The sequence below is a fragment of the Lycorma delicatula genome, chromosome 1 (assembly GCF_047948215.1).
Source record: "Lycorma delicatula isolate Av1 chromosome 1, ASM4794821v1, whole genome shotgun sequence".
Lineage (NCBI taxonomy): Eukaryota > Metazoa > Arthropoda > Insecta > Hemiptera > Fulgoridae > Lycorma > Lycorma delicatula.
In genome coordinates, this window is record NC_134455.1 from 185,542,996 (window position 1) to 185,558,701 (window position 15,706).

At 33.3% G+C, this 15,706-nt stretch overlaps 1 protein-coding gene across 1 annotated transcript in view; it reads right to left on the reverse strand.

The window, feature by feature from the left end:
• Positions 1-292: 292 nt before the first annotated feature.
• LOC142317728 (lachesin-like) overlaps positions 293-15,706 on the reverse strand; it is a 350,935-nt gene continuing 335,521 nt past the window's right edge. The window contains exons 6-7 of the mRNA XM_075354276.1: positions 1,346-1,495; positions 293-375 (exon numbers count right to left, since the gene is read on the reverse strand). Of these exons, the coding sequence (XP_075210391.1) occupies positions 293-375; positions 1,346-1,495 (233 nt within the window). The remainder of the gene's footprint in view (positions 376-1,345; positions 1,496-15,706) is intronic.

Consider the following 15,706-nt stretch of genomic DNA (forward strand, 5'->3'; position numbering starts at 1 on the left):
TGGTTTTCAATAAAGCTTTAATTTAGTGTTAATATAGACTATTGCAAGTAGTGTAGAAAGTAAGTAAATAGAAATACGGTTTAAAAAACGTTTCACTATATTTTATACCAACATAAAAATATTAAATTTTATATTGTTTTATATTTTTTAAGTACGCTAATCCTACTTACGTAATAAATAGGTTTTTTAGTCCTACGTAAAAATATTTAACCGTATAAATTATCAAAGAACTTTTAAAATAAATAAATAATAAATATACTTCTTTTATTAAAATCAAAACTTGTAATTAATTTTAAGGAATAAGCCTCGTTAATATTTTGTACGTACCTCTAATTTTAGGTTTAGATGTAGAGTGCTTATCAGAACCTGGAATATCTGAAAAAAAATAACATTAATTTCTTATAAGATGAATTAAAAACATACTAATAATAGATTATATTGAGTTTCTATCATGTCAATTTGAATGATACAAATGAAATAACTGTATTAATGATTATGTTCATTCTGTTACAATTCAGAATAGTAAATTATTAATTAAAATTTTAAAACGGAAAAGTGTTGATAGAAATTATGGTTATTATTATTTAAATCAAAAATAATGTTACTTTATTACATGATGCAACATTATAAATTTTTTTCTTTAAAATAAAAGTAGAAACCTGTAATAATTATATTAAAAACGAAATTACGAACATTTTCATTTAAAAATTTTTATTTCTGCCCTTCACTGAAAACTAGTTTGGTAAGTTTCAGTTTATTTTTTAATAAAATGTATGCAAAAAGAACACAACCGCAATATTTTTTTAGGTAAAAAAATTGGTGACATATTTGAGGCAATTTCAGACCAAAAAAATTATTTTTGGAAAATCGGCCGAATGAAAACACCAAGCTCCTAAAAAATTTTGGAATTTTGAAAAAACAACTTGGTCAAATTCAAGGATGTCAAGAAGTAGAGTATTTTTTTTTTAATTTGTAATAAATAAATTTTTTCTTATTTAAATTATACTAATAATATTGTTAAAAAAAAAATTATTGTAAACAAATTTAGCCGAAATTGATTTTACAGGTAGTATATTATTTTTAATTTTTTAATTTAAATATTAAAAATATCACAAAATTTACATATTACTTGCTATATAAAGTTCTATTACTATTAAATTACTTTACTGTTTCCACTGCATTAAGAATACTTTATGTACAAGTACTCAAGCTATGAAACATAGAAGGTACCGGTAACAAATTGGTTGAGAGAGTAAACCAACTTTGCTTTTAGAAGTTATATAACACTCCTCTAATGTCTTATAATTATATTAAAATTAAATAAAACTATGCCTGTTTGACATACGATAAACTTTGATGGTGCCGTCCGTATCTCCTAGTGAATTCTTCGAAACACATTTATAAGCGCCAAAATCGGAAGCACTGACTGCTCTTATTGTTAACTTCATATGTACTTTATATGCATTATCTAGCAGAACTGGTTCATATTTTGCTCCTGAATAAAAATAAACAAAAATTTATTTTTTTATTCATATTTTTACAATTAAATTACATGAATTCAGTATATAATTTTGTTACATTCACCTTAACTTGCTAAATCTTAATTATAATTATCATAAAATACGTTTAATTTTGTTATTTCTAATGCGCATATTTCATGTTAGTTATATTTATAGTAAAACACGAGTTAATTAATTTTCATGACATTCAACGTCTCATGGGATATCTATTGAACATTTTTGTTAAATTTAGACATGTAAGCAGCTTCTAACCTTGATTATGTATTGAATAAATATGTCGGTATTTAATGTGATAGTAATTAAAACCAAAAAGTAAAATGCTAGCTTGGAGAAGATAATATTAATAATTTTCAGCATTTCGTTTTAAAATACATTATTTAAAAAAAAAAATTACATGTATTATTCGCAACAATTAATTAGTATACATTCCGGAACATTAGGATAAGATAGAATAATACTATCACGAAACAGGAACACTGCTTACTATTCTTAGTAGAATAATAAACACAGGTAAAATATCACTAAATACAAAAATAAAAACATTATTGCCCTGAGGTAGATAATCCCCACGTCCGGAACACAACATCTATGTTCCACGTCCAGGGCGGCAACAGCTGTACCTTTGTACATCACATATAGCTGGCTAACGGGGTTCCGAGTAAATTCCTCGGTTATGCATTGTTAAGTTTGACCTGGTTCCAACTTCAGGTCACTAAACGGACTGGATTTTTGGCTACCTGCAGGAAATGAATAACAAACGATTTTGGAAATGGATTCATACAACTCTTAGAGCTGGCGATGTGGCGGCCAGGGTCAATGTTATTGCAGGTGTAACGGAGACCCTTCCGTTGTCCACATGCCCCCTGCGATGGCAAGCATGTAGCAATGGTGCCCATGTATGTCGGTGCATGGGAGCTCTGAAAGCTTCGGTGAGTAGGAGCCTGGAGTCAGTGCAGAGACTGCGCATCCGCTCTCTGCCAGGACATATGCCGGTTCCACCGGAGTACCGGATAGGACCTCCAAGGTTAGTAGCCCTGGAGTGGGGGTGTACCCCGGCGGCTAGCCTTGCTACAGAAGGGATCCACTGTTCATGAATATTGAACATTCAAACGTGGCAGAGGGTGCACGTAAACACCCTCGTTTAGAAACCTCCGATTCGCCGCAAGCGAAGAGGAAAAAAAGTAAAGAATCTGATAGCATAAAGAAAGATGCTGATAGGATTAGTAAAGAATTAAAGAAAAGTCTTTTTGGCTATAGCGCACCAAAGCCAAGATTTTTAATTATTACAAGGGAGAATGGAAACTTTCAAAAAGTTAGTCCATTCCTTATCGCAAGAGAAGTTGCAAATTGTGCTGGTGGTCCTGTCAAGGATATTCGTAAAACTTTTAATGGATTGCATGTCGAAACCATCAACGACATGCAAAGCCAGAAAGTTTTGGCGTTGAAGAAGATCGGTGAATTTGCGGTTTCTGTTCAGCCGCATAGCACACTGAACTCATCCAGAGGAGTTGTTGTTTGTCGCGATCTTCTTAATTGTACAGAAGAAGAAATTGTACAAGAAATGTCGAGTCAGGGAGTAACTCAATGTCGCAGACTTACTATGAGAAGAAATGGTGAGATTCTTTCTTCGGCCTCGCATGTTCTGACATTTAATAGGCCGAATCTTCCTGAAAAGGTACGAGCTGGCATCCATCGGCTTGATGTACGAGCTTTCATCCCGCAGCCGATGAGATGTTTTAAGTGTCAACGATTCGGACACACAGCAGCAAGATGTGAAGCGCAGGAAATATGTATATGTGGAGAGAAAACACATGAGGGTTACCCATGTAAAGACCCTCCAACCTGCGTTAACTGTAAAGGGCATCACAATTGTCGTTCAAGAAACTGCCCTACATATAAATTAGAAACAGCAATTCAGGAAGTTAAAACGCTTCAGAAGGTAAGCTATCCTGAAGCAAAGAAGATTGTTAATAAGCGTACACCACGACCATCGACTTCTTATGCAGAAGCAGCGGCTGCCCCTTCCACATCTAAAATTAATGTAGAGCAGTTGCTTAACACGATGGCACCAAGTCTTGCAACGATGATTGAAAGAATCATTGATTCAAAGATTGAGTCGACTCATCAGAGAAAACAAAGTAAAGATGAGAAGGCTCATCCCCGGACTGACGCCGTTGACATGAGAGACACACCAGCGCCGTTTAAAAAACCAGCTAAATCTGCGATTGTAAAATCACCAACTTGTGTAAGAATTAAAAATCTTGATTTATCTGACAAAGAGAAACAGATCGCTCCGTCGTGTAGTCACAAATCTAAAGAAATTGTGACAAGAAAACCTGAATCTGCGGAAACAGAGGTGCAAGTTATTATAGAAAAAGCACCAGGCGCAGATGAAATAAAACCTGTACCAATAGAGCCTCCCAAAGCGCAAAGACCAGCTTCGGTGAGAGCATCTATTTCAGCCGGACCCAGTACTGCAGTAGAGATAGAGTCCGGCACATCCGCCGCGGAGACGTCATCGCGCATTAATTTAGATTCTTTAGCAAAGATGCTAACAGCGCCGGCGAAAGTTTCATCAACTGACGTCAGCCGAAGAACGTCACTGGCATCGAAATAGAGGAAGACGATGCCATGTCTGAGGCCTCAGATACGCTGTCATCAGAGGTTGAGGCCGTCAGAAGAATGGAGAAACGTAAAAAAGGTTGGCCGAAAGGAAAGCCTAGAAAGTGATTTTATTGGATCAGAAGTTATAAGAAAAGTAAAATTTTGATCATTTTTTGACACCGGAAATGTGAAATTTTGAACCCTTTTTTTATTTTTTTTTGAAGTGGGATGGGGCTAATGACCAAAGTAGTCGATGCCCCTAAAAATCTCAAAAAAAAAAAAAAAAAAAAAAAAAAAAAACATTATTACTGCTTACTGCTAATACTGTCATACCATAATTATCTTTGTAGGAAGAAACAACTGAATTTATTACAAAAACATCATTTTTATTATAAATAACTGAAATGCAATTAAAAAAAAAAAAACAAATTAGGCAAAATTAGAATAAATATCAAGAAGTGGCATGATATGTTGTAAAGGTAATTAATAATATGTTGTTAATTTTAACAAGTATTCATATTTTATATAATTCATTATTATAACATAATTTAACTAGGAAGTGGAGTAATATGTCACTAAGTTTTAGCGTATATATAACGTTACGGAAAAACTGATATTTACTTATTATATTTAAATATAATGAAATTCCTATCGAAAAGTAGACCCTCAAACAGGTGTCAAGAATTAATCTTTTGTAACACAATCCCGCCTTAATTTATGGAGAATTCATTGTAAATAGCAAATATTACCCATTAAATACACGAAAATAATAATATTATCATAATCCTCCCCAATCATTAGTTAAAGATTACAGAAAAAAATTCACAATAACTTCCTCTTTATTAATGATATAATTTACTTTGAAATAAAATGCAAGATGATGTACCAATTTTTTAAATATGAAACATCAGCTATGTTAAAATATTAATGGAATTATATAATTAATATAATTCTCAAAGACCAATTAGAAAAATTTAAAATCAGTAAAACGCACTCAATTCCTGATTTTTAACTTATAACTTTAGCTCTTATATAAAATATTAACATACGTAGATTTAAAGGAATTATACAACAAAACTATAAATAAACAAATTTTTAATAAAAAAATTCCATATTAGATGTATGAACAAGGTAATTTAGATCCTGGCCAAAATATTCCAATGAAATTAAAAAACAGTCGAATCAGATTATTTTTACTTCGAAAAACAGATAAATTTTCACTTTGACTGTCCGAAGAAACGTTGTTTCATAATTAAAAAAAGAATATTTCATTAACTATGCTTTCTTGTATTACGTAATTAGTAAGTAATTATTTATTTATTTATTATTTTTATTGTAAATATGTTATTGAAGAAATTTGGATAAATATTTTATTGCGCATAAATTTAATTTTTTTTTATTTATATTTATTTTCATGATTATATTTTAAATATGTTTCACACGTTTAAAAAATAAATAAATTTTGCTAACATGGTTTCTATGAATAATATAGAATAAAAAATATATATTTTTTTTAAGTTAATTATTTTCCACAAATTTTTGGAAAATACAGTCATGTTTCATTTTACTTGTAGAATTTAATTTAATTAAGAAAAGTAAATTACTAAGAATACACCCACACGCAAGCACGCACGCACACATAAATATAAAGTTAATAACTTACAATATATAGTTAAATATAAATATATGGTTTATATTAAATATCATTTATAATATAAATATATATGTATATACATATATTATTAATATTTTGTTAATGTATATTAAATATAAATTAATAATTTATGCTTTATAGTTAACTATTTTTCAGAAATCTCCGCTGTGTTTAATTTTACTGGAACTACCAGTTAGAATATAATTTTATTATGAAAGGTAAATTAATAAAAAACACCCACGCACACAATTAGTGTATACATATATACACACACATATATATATATATATATATATAATGGAAATTATATATAAATGGAAATTATATAAATAATGGAAATATATATCCACACACACACATATATATATATATATATATATATATATATATATATATATATATATGTGTGTGATATATATATATATATACACGCGAGTATATAAAGGATAGAGTATGCAAAACTCTAGTTTGGGTACAATCAATAAATTTATATATATGAGTAAATAAAATTATAAATAATTCCCATATGTTTTAAAAGTTGTCCTCGACAGATTGGACAGAAAAGAGGTTAAATATAAACTTCAACTGAATAAAAAGTATATCCCAGTTCAGGGAATTAAATAAATATTTTTGTCAATTTTACATCCCAACAGAAATCAGTTAAATTATAAAGTACAGAAAATTAAGCTTTTAACAAAAACCACCATTAATGATTCCAGAGGTAAATTTAAATTTGGTTCATTTAAAAAATAATTGACATTTCATTCATAAAAAAATTTCTATACGGGTATTACATAACATAATATTTATATATTCATTTCACAATGTAATTGTAAATATCAAAAGCCTCTAGTAAGCGGATTGCTTATTATAAAAGTTGATTACAATATAAACATTTATCTCAAAAATTCTAAAAACTTCTCGATATATCATTAACGAATAAAAAAAAAATCCCTTTCGGCACGTCGAAAGGCGGAGGTAGATTTCACCGGTGCTAGGAGGAGGATAAAAAAGATTTCCATCTTAAAGTTAAGAAAAACTTCAAATTTACTCAGTAAGATAATGGTTGTATGTGAGAAAAAGTTTCATATGTTTAACATACGACAAACACCATCTTCTTACAATTCCACCAATATTTTGTCATCCCTAGCCGTAAAGGTTGGTCATATAAAAAATCGTTTCAGACAAAGATTTTAGGTAATTTTAGAAACTAAAGCCCACTTTAAACGATTCGGTACTATGCTTATTAAGGGAGGTATGATTGTTTTGTCTTCCAAACCCCATTTTTTCCACCCGCTGAGCCAATTGTTGGTGATATCAAAAAACTTTATTTAGATAAGTTTTAGGCCTTTATCCAAAGAAAAGTAGGAACTTATTATTCGATATTTTTCTTAATAATAAATTTATAGCGATATTTTGTTTTTTTCGAAAAAGCCCCCTATTTCCATCCCCATGGACCGATTTTGCTCATTAACGGACTTGACCAAGACTTTCCGTCGTTGTATTTTATATATCAATTTGAAAATGATTGGCGCAAAATTACGGCAATTATCATGTCCACAAGAAAGTAAAATATATAAATATTGTATACATAAACTTTCGAACTGATGTTGGTTTTGGGGTGTGGAGTATGTGAAACGCGAAGAAACGAAAGGTATGTCGAAATTTCCCGGAAGTCGAATCGTGGTACCCATTACAATAGGTAACTTTCTTATCAAATCTATCTAAAAACCTCTGCATTGTTACCAAAAAGAGTTTAAAGACTTTTACAGCTATTTAAAAATACAAAACCACGCACACACACACACACACACACACACACACACACACACACACACAGAGTAATAATAACAAATGGAGTGAAGAAAGACGTTAATTTTTTTTGCAAAATACCTAAATTATATAGAGGATAGGACGTGTTTAGAAAAATTGTTAGGATTTAATGTTAGGCCTGGAAATATATGTTAGAGAGAACAATGCCCAGGATGGAAAAAAAATTGGTCAATGAAATTGGACGAGTAACTTAACAGTGCGCAAAACAGAGTAAACGGAGTTGTAACGTCTAAAATTTCATGAATTATGTATTTACATTTACGAATGTGACATATTAAAAAAAAATATACAAAAAAATTGTCAAAATTAGCACCCTGCGTAGCTTTGCTTCTGTACGCGCTTCTCGAGTGATCATATTAGTCATTTGAGTAAAAACATTTTCAATGTTGTCGATTTCTTGTTGAAATTTCTCCTTCAGTTAATCGACAGTGTAGGGATTTCATTCATACACTTTTTTCAAATAGCTCCGAAGGAAAAGATTGCAACTAGAGAAATCTGATGAAGGCGAAAACTACACTCTATGCTGACAATTCGTTCTGTAAAAGCCTCATGAACGCGTGGAAGTGAATAGTTTGATGTGTTACTCGTTTACTTGTTGGAAGTAAGCGCACTCTTTTTCAAGATCTGTTAACTGAGCATAGAATTCTTCAAGGACTGCTCAGTATATTCCTGTATTTACAATTCGGTAAAAAAAATATTGGGTCCAGTGTTCGATAACAGAAAGAGCATACCACACACCGATTATTAATCGGTGTGTGGTATGCTCTTTCATATAGAGCATCGAACATTAAAAATATTCGATGACTATTTTCAGTTATTTGATAACTAGTGCTTTGCGAATTAACATGCACAAAAATTGAAACCATACCTTGACCTTGTCTGACACGACACCAGCATCGGGTCCATCTGTCGATCCAACAATGTACATGATAAAATTTAAAATGTTTAGGATTGTATGTTCTTTAAAGTGTTGCTGAGTTGTTACGATATGGTTTTTAATATAAATTATGGACCATCCTACGGTATGATTTGTATTGTGATTAAAGGCATAAATTCTTCTTTAAATATCGGTTACGGAATTTGGAGTTCTAACGGAAGTATTTCTATTTTTGCTAATATTTCTTGTAAAACTGGCACTTGGAAATTTTTCCATGAATATTTTTGTCACGTTTCTTGATAGATCCAGAATTCGTATAATTTTCTCCTAAAGAGCCAGGTCGGTTCGTTTTAACTTGCTCATCTTGTACATAATGAAAAAGAATGAAAGTGCATTAAAGAAGAAAGTGAAAATATTAGATTGTTGCGTAATGCTTTCGTTAATAAAAGTATGTGAAATTTAGACTCTCATTAAAAAGATGAAAAAGAAGTAATCCAGAGAGCGATGGAATGAGATAAGAGGTATGTGACAAGACAGGATAAATTAGGAGTTTGCTAATCAGATGAGACAGAAGAAAGGGACAGAGTGTAGATAATAAAGGCACTCAAGTGAAAATGGGCGAAACACATAATAAGATGTAATAAGGAAAGGTGGACCAATCACGCTATGGTATATATGCATTTCTACTATGATAAGAGAGAAGTAGGAAGGCAAAATATGAAGTGACAAGATGGCATAGCGAAGATCGCTGGATAAAAATGGTGTTTGGAATGTTTAGAATGAACTGGACAAAGACGGGAGAGTTCTAACTCAGTAACTTGGTCTGATTTTATTGCTTTTAATTTTACATACAAACATATTTATTAGCTTGTTAAAGAAAATGTAAATTTTTTTATGTAATGTGGTAAATATAGTTTTCTAGCAAATATTGTATATTGTTTTCTAGTAATTCTTTACTTTTTTACGGAAAATAAATTTGGATTAGCATATATTTCAAATGATCAGAAGAAATAAATTGTTCATTAATGTGTTCTTCAAATTCTGGATAGCACAAGTTATCAAAGGTTCAAGTTTATATGGATTCCCGTCTCCTGATAACAGCTTTGTCTTTGGACAAGCAGCTTTGGGCTGAATCAGTGTTCCGTTTTATGAATCCCTGCACGAATGGATCGTCTGTTATTGAATCCTTCACTTTACCATTTCATTTTATCCAAAATGGAGCTAATGTGTTTTATCAGCGTAAAGTTGCCCAGTGATCCCTTATAATAAATATATACATAATCCAATTTAAATTGTTCTTTCAAACTCTTTGACTTCGTGTGTTAATAACTGGATAAGAAATTATTTTTTGTTACTCTATACGTTTTTATAAAAAGGGACATTAGATCTTTTATTAACCTACTCTCATGTTTAAAGCTGCATATAACCATATTTTTTATTTCTATATTTCTCTCTAAGTGCGCGCGCATGTTTTAAGAAGTAAGTTTACATTACAAGTTAATAAAATATTATCATTTAATAAACGATTAACTCTATAGTTATTGTTAGAATTCAGTATTGTTTCGACCGTAATACTTAATCGAGTTATAATGTTCCTCTTGCAGATGTCGCACTAAAAGTTTCAATATTATAAGTAGAGGAGCTGCAAAACGTTCTCAGCTTCTCTAAATTTACTGAACTGAACAAAAAATAATTTTTTATACTTTTTTTTTAACTATATATTATTTCTAATTCAATGACTTTGAGTTTATTGAATCTTTAAAACAAAATTAAAAGAAATTTAGACCTACTTAAAGTGATCACAGTAAGAATATAAAGATTAAATTAATTATTAATTAAAAAACTAAATTTGAGACAGAAAAGTTTTTCTTCATAAAAAAAGAAATCTCTCTCTTTTTATTTCAATTAATAATATATATAGTAAAAAATATAATATAGTCGTAGAAACTTGATAATATTGAATATATTTCAGTCAAACCGTGTAATCAATCTTAAACCCAATTACCATTTCATACTAGGTGTATTAGTCAAAATAAGAAATGAACTGGCTCCCCATTGTGTTCTTCTCTAAATTAAACATACCAATACACCATTATCCATACCAATACCCATTATCTTCTTAACCAACCTCCTTGGATGAGTAGGTAGTGACTCAGCATTTCATGCGGAGGTCCCGGGATTGGAAAACGGGACCTCCGCATGACATTACATATTTTTCTAATCTCCAAGTATGGCTAAAGATAATAGCTGTTAATATCCAGTCTTTCATAACAGGATGTGGTTTTTACAATGTAACAAATATCAGTACTGTTAAATAAAGTAAATAAGGACTGGAATCAATTGTATAAATTAGTACAACTCAGGTGGATAAAAAACCTGTTCCATATGACGTTAATGGATTTAATAATGTTTTATTTTAAATTTTTTACTTGGTGTTATTATAATAAACAAAAATTTCATGGATAATTTCTTTAAATGTTTAGCTTAGTTTCAATGTTAAAATATTAAAGATTTCAAAGAGTGAATTAAACAAATTTGACCCATGTAAGTAAAAATTTCAAAATTTACTGGAATAGAGGCTGGAATTAAATGCAGATGTCCTAATTAATGCTTTAGAGTCCGCTAATTAAATGCTGCTAGTGCGAGGTCGCAGTAGCACAACAAAAAATGATACCCAAATTGGACGGTGTGAGCGTTACTAATGGATTGCGTAAGACAGACTTTATTAATTTGAAAGACCTGGAGGAGGACGTGACAGAGGTGGAGCTATTAAATGCGATTAAGTCATTGGATCGGCAGTACTCATTGTAAAAAGAATAATGGAAAAATACCTAAACTTAAACACACATAGGAGTGCGTCAGCGCATGACGCGCATTGGAATTGGTGAGGAGGAAGGGCGCAGATCTGTTGCTAGAGGCTAAACCCAATCTCAGGCAGGTGAAAATGGATGGCCAGTGGACAGGTTGAAGAATGCGGAATTTTTGTGAGTGGTATGGGGATACCAATCCTAGCCAAAGATGAAAGAAAACGTTTTGATTGGGTGGAGTTCCTCGATGTGGTAGTTTTTTAGTGTGGTGTAATTCACCACACTGTTCCTGGAAGAGTACGAGGAACTAGCCAGAGTTGTACATCCCCTCGGAAAGGATGTGACGGTGGCTGGTGATCTAAATTTGAAAACGTAACATGGAGAGGCCGTGTTACGGATCGTAACATGGCCTCCAACGAACAGTTATGTGGAGGGCGGATCTTTGAGAAGCTTATAGTGGAGCTGGGTCTGCTTGTGCTTAACGACGGATTAGAGCCGACCTTGGTGAGAAATTTTTGTTGGTAGTTGTTTATTTGTTGACGTCACCTATGTCTCTCTAGGTATGGCTCAGAAGGCATGGAAGTGGGAGGTGCTCACTGAGGAAGAGTCAGTGAGTTGTCACACTTTATCTGCTTTGAGGTTGGGCCCTGTGATTTGGGAGTCAATACCAGGAAATTATATACGGTGGGTGGACTGGCCAATTTCAAGAGGTTATTGAAAAAGCGTCTTGGGCCCTTGGAAGTTGTTTTTCCCAGTTACTTATCAAAGAGATCTTAGTTTCTGGAAGACTTCTTAGGAAGAAAGTATGCTGGTGGTGGTGGAGGCAATACAGAGTTGCATTGCATTAAGGCTAGGAGAAAGTTACAACGGGCTATGAGAAGGGGGTCTTGTGAGGAGACTCTCATATGTAAACAGGAGCTGGTTGAGAAAAGAAGAATATAAAGAGGTAGAATATTTGATATTAAGAAGAGGAAATGGAGGAAAGTCTGCGAAAGGCTAGGAGATGAAGTTGAATTATTGGGTGACGCCTAGAAATCGTAACCGGCAGGTTTGGATGGGCGTTACCCATCTTCGCGAAGGAGGTTATTCAAAACTGTACCGCAGAATAATTCCCGAGATGCAGTTGGCTTAATATCAGAGAGATCGCTGCAGTGGATATTCCTCTGTTCAACATGAGTGAGTTACGTCGTGCGGCTTGAAAGCTGGCAGCAAAAAAGAGCCCTGGCTTGAATGAAATTTCAAATGAAGCGGTAGTTAAACGGTGGAAGTTGCACGGACCAAGTGATGGCAGTGTTCAATCGTATCCTCCTGGATGGCTGCTTGCAATTAGAAGGGGAAGGAGGCCAGGTTAGTCCTGTTGAGGAAAAGTGGCGGAGAGGTCGTAGGGCCATCGAGTTTCACTCTCTTTGCTTGCTAATCTGTTTGTGCAAGTTGCTGGAGCGTCTGTGAGACAAAGTAGAGAGGAAAGGAGAATTTAGTGAGTCTAGTTCGGATAGAAGGAACGGACAACCGAGGATGGCTTAGCCAGAGTGACGGCAACTGTAGATAAGGCAGGAGCGGGTTCCTGGAGAAAGTGGTGCATTCCGGCGATAGTGATATTGATTGTCAAGTACGCATTTAGCTCATCCAAGAGGAGGAAGCTATGGGCTCTAGCTCGGTCCGACATTCTGTAGGCCGTGCCTGTGTGGAGGAGGGCTCTTGGCAAGAAGATGGCTGTTCAGAGGCTTGAGGGCTTGTAAAGACGATTGGCAATCGGGGTTGCAAGTGCCTAACGAACAGTCTCCACGGAAGCTATCCTGGTCATTGCATCGCTCCCACCAATGGAGTTTTTGGTGGAGGAGCGAGTATGGAAAATGGAAGGGGTACCGAAAGGCATGGGGAGACGGGATTTAAACGAGTCTTGGCAGGATTAATGGTCTAGAGCAGAGTTGAGTCAATGAACAAGGAAGTTGATCCCGAATATCAGGCCTTGGCTCAGACGTAAGCATGGAGGGCATATGTTTGGGTTCACTCAGTTCTTGTCGGGGGACGGTAGCTTCAACAGCTACCTATGCGGTACCTACGCAAGATACGACGTATAGAGGTGTGTCTCTACTGTACACAGCGTGATACGGTAGTGCACATGATCATCCAGTGCCCAAGATGGTAGGAAGATAGGAGGGTGATGTGGACGCTGGTGGATCATGTGTCAGGATTATATAGGGAAGGTTACATAGCAAAAGGAACTGAAGGGCCTACAAGGTCCTTCATGGCGAAAGGAACTGGAATATAGTTATTGGGGTGATCGGGAGGATAATAAGGAAAAAGGTTTGGGAGGAATTAGAAGAGGAATGAAGAAGACTGTGTTGGTGGATAAGAGCCGGGTGGACAGCCCTGTTCAGGAGAGGTGGGATTCTCCGGCGTCCCATCACCAATGATTAAACGGAGACTCCCGGGGTCTGTAGGTGGGCAATCAAACGACCACGGATTCGATTTGGGGTCTCCTTCGAATGAACTAAGATTAGAGGCATGGCGTGTGAAATAGACCGAGTCCCGGCCTCTGAGTGGTGCTGTTAGGAACAGCGTAGCCGGGCCTGGCATGGCCACCCGTGAGGTTAGATGCAACTGGAACCCTCAAGGCTGTGTTATACAGGAACGTGGGTTCGGCCTTGAGGGCAAGGGTGTAAATTAAATAAGAAAAGAGGATATATATATATATATATATATATATAAACAATAAATCTAAAAGAAGATTATGTAACTATGAAAGATATTTATTTATAGATAGAACTCTAAACCACGTACACAAATTAATAACAGAATAAAAGAACTCCAATAAAGGACCATAACCAGTCAGTCTTTTATACTGTTTCAGTGAGTGGAAAAATTAAAATTATAATACAGTTGGAACTGAGGAATTTTTATTATAGATGATAGACCACAGTTTTACTGATTTGTTCCGGTCTATTTACCTAATCATTCTCATAAACGTAGAATTATTTTTAGAAACTCGTAGTAGGCATTAATTCCCGCATATCATTTGAAGCAGTTAATTACAGAAGGTTTATTTTACTTTTATTATAAGATAATTTCGTGAGATTTTTTACTGTTACGATAATTTTTACATAAATCTCAAGGTAGTTAGTTATAGAGATCAAGGACAATCATATCCCTATCGCAAAATTCCATACTACAAAATGATAATTATATGTATTATGGCGAAAATACAACCTTTTGTACTTGTGGTATGAGAATTAAAAAAATGATTTGTTTAAATGTTTAGCCTACATATAATCTCAAAATTATAATTGTCATTTATTTAAACATACGCCGATCAAATTTAGCTGCATTAGGCCTTCAGTTATCGCAACAATGTCGTGATTTCAGTTTAAAAATTTAATTAACATTGCTCTATCATTAACATAATATCTAAATGTAACACAAAGCTTATTATTATGATTTAAATGTAAAAAATTGAAATAAACATCTATCTGTAAATGTAACAAACAAAAATAAAATAGATAAAAAATTAATCTCGTGAATTTAATCAGTAATAATATATAAATCATCAGAATGCAGCAAATTTTCCGGACATGTTCTACTGGTGAAAATTAAGAAGAGAGGTTAAGATAATAGGTAAGAAACCGCTTCGTTAGCGACTGTCAGTTGGTGAAAGATTTCGCTCAGATTTTTGAGCTTTCGGTAAAATTAAGTCAGACTGTAATTATTGGCACCCGAACGAAGAGGTAAATTTTGTGGTTTTATATGAAATCTACATTTTTAAATTTGAAAAAATTGGTCCCAGAATTGTATTTTTAGTAGTTTTTGATAAATCTGGAGTAAATATTGAGATAATTAGATCAGTAATGAAATCATTTGGATAAATTTATAATTTCTTATTTTAATAAGACACTATTTTAATAAGGCACCCCTTCCATTCTCTTCACTCGCTCTCCACCAAAAGCTCCATTGGTGGGAGCGATGCGATGACCAGGATAGCTTCCGTGGAGACTTGATGACTATTCGTAAGTCACTTGCAACCCCGATCACCAATCTTATTTTTATTTAACATTTCTAAAAATTCGAAATATAAACAGTATTTCATGTCTGGCATAAAATTAACTGCTAAAGGGAGATAATAAACACGTACAAGTTACAAACAAAAATTGTGCAGAATTTGATTCTGAGTAAAAAGGAGTGAATAAAGTTCACCGAAATTTAATACAAACGTGATATTTTAGAAGTTTATTAAAAACAAAATGTGGAAAATTTTAACTAGGTATTCAGCCAATTTATGTCTGAATTAATTTGTAACTACTCTATATATTCTTTACCCTTTAGACCAATTAATTGTGACTTATTAATACCATATTTTAACCAAATAGTTAAATTAGGACATGATTTTTACTTTCCTGTCATCATAGCGCTAGAG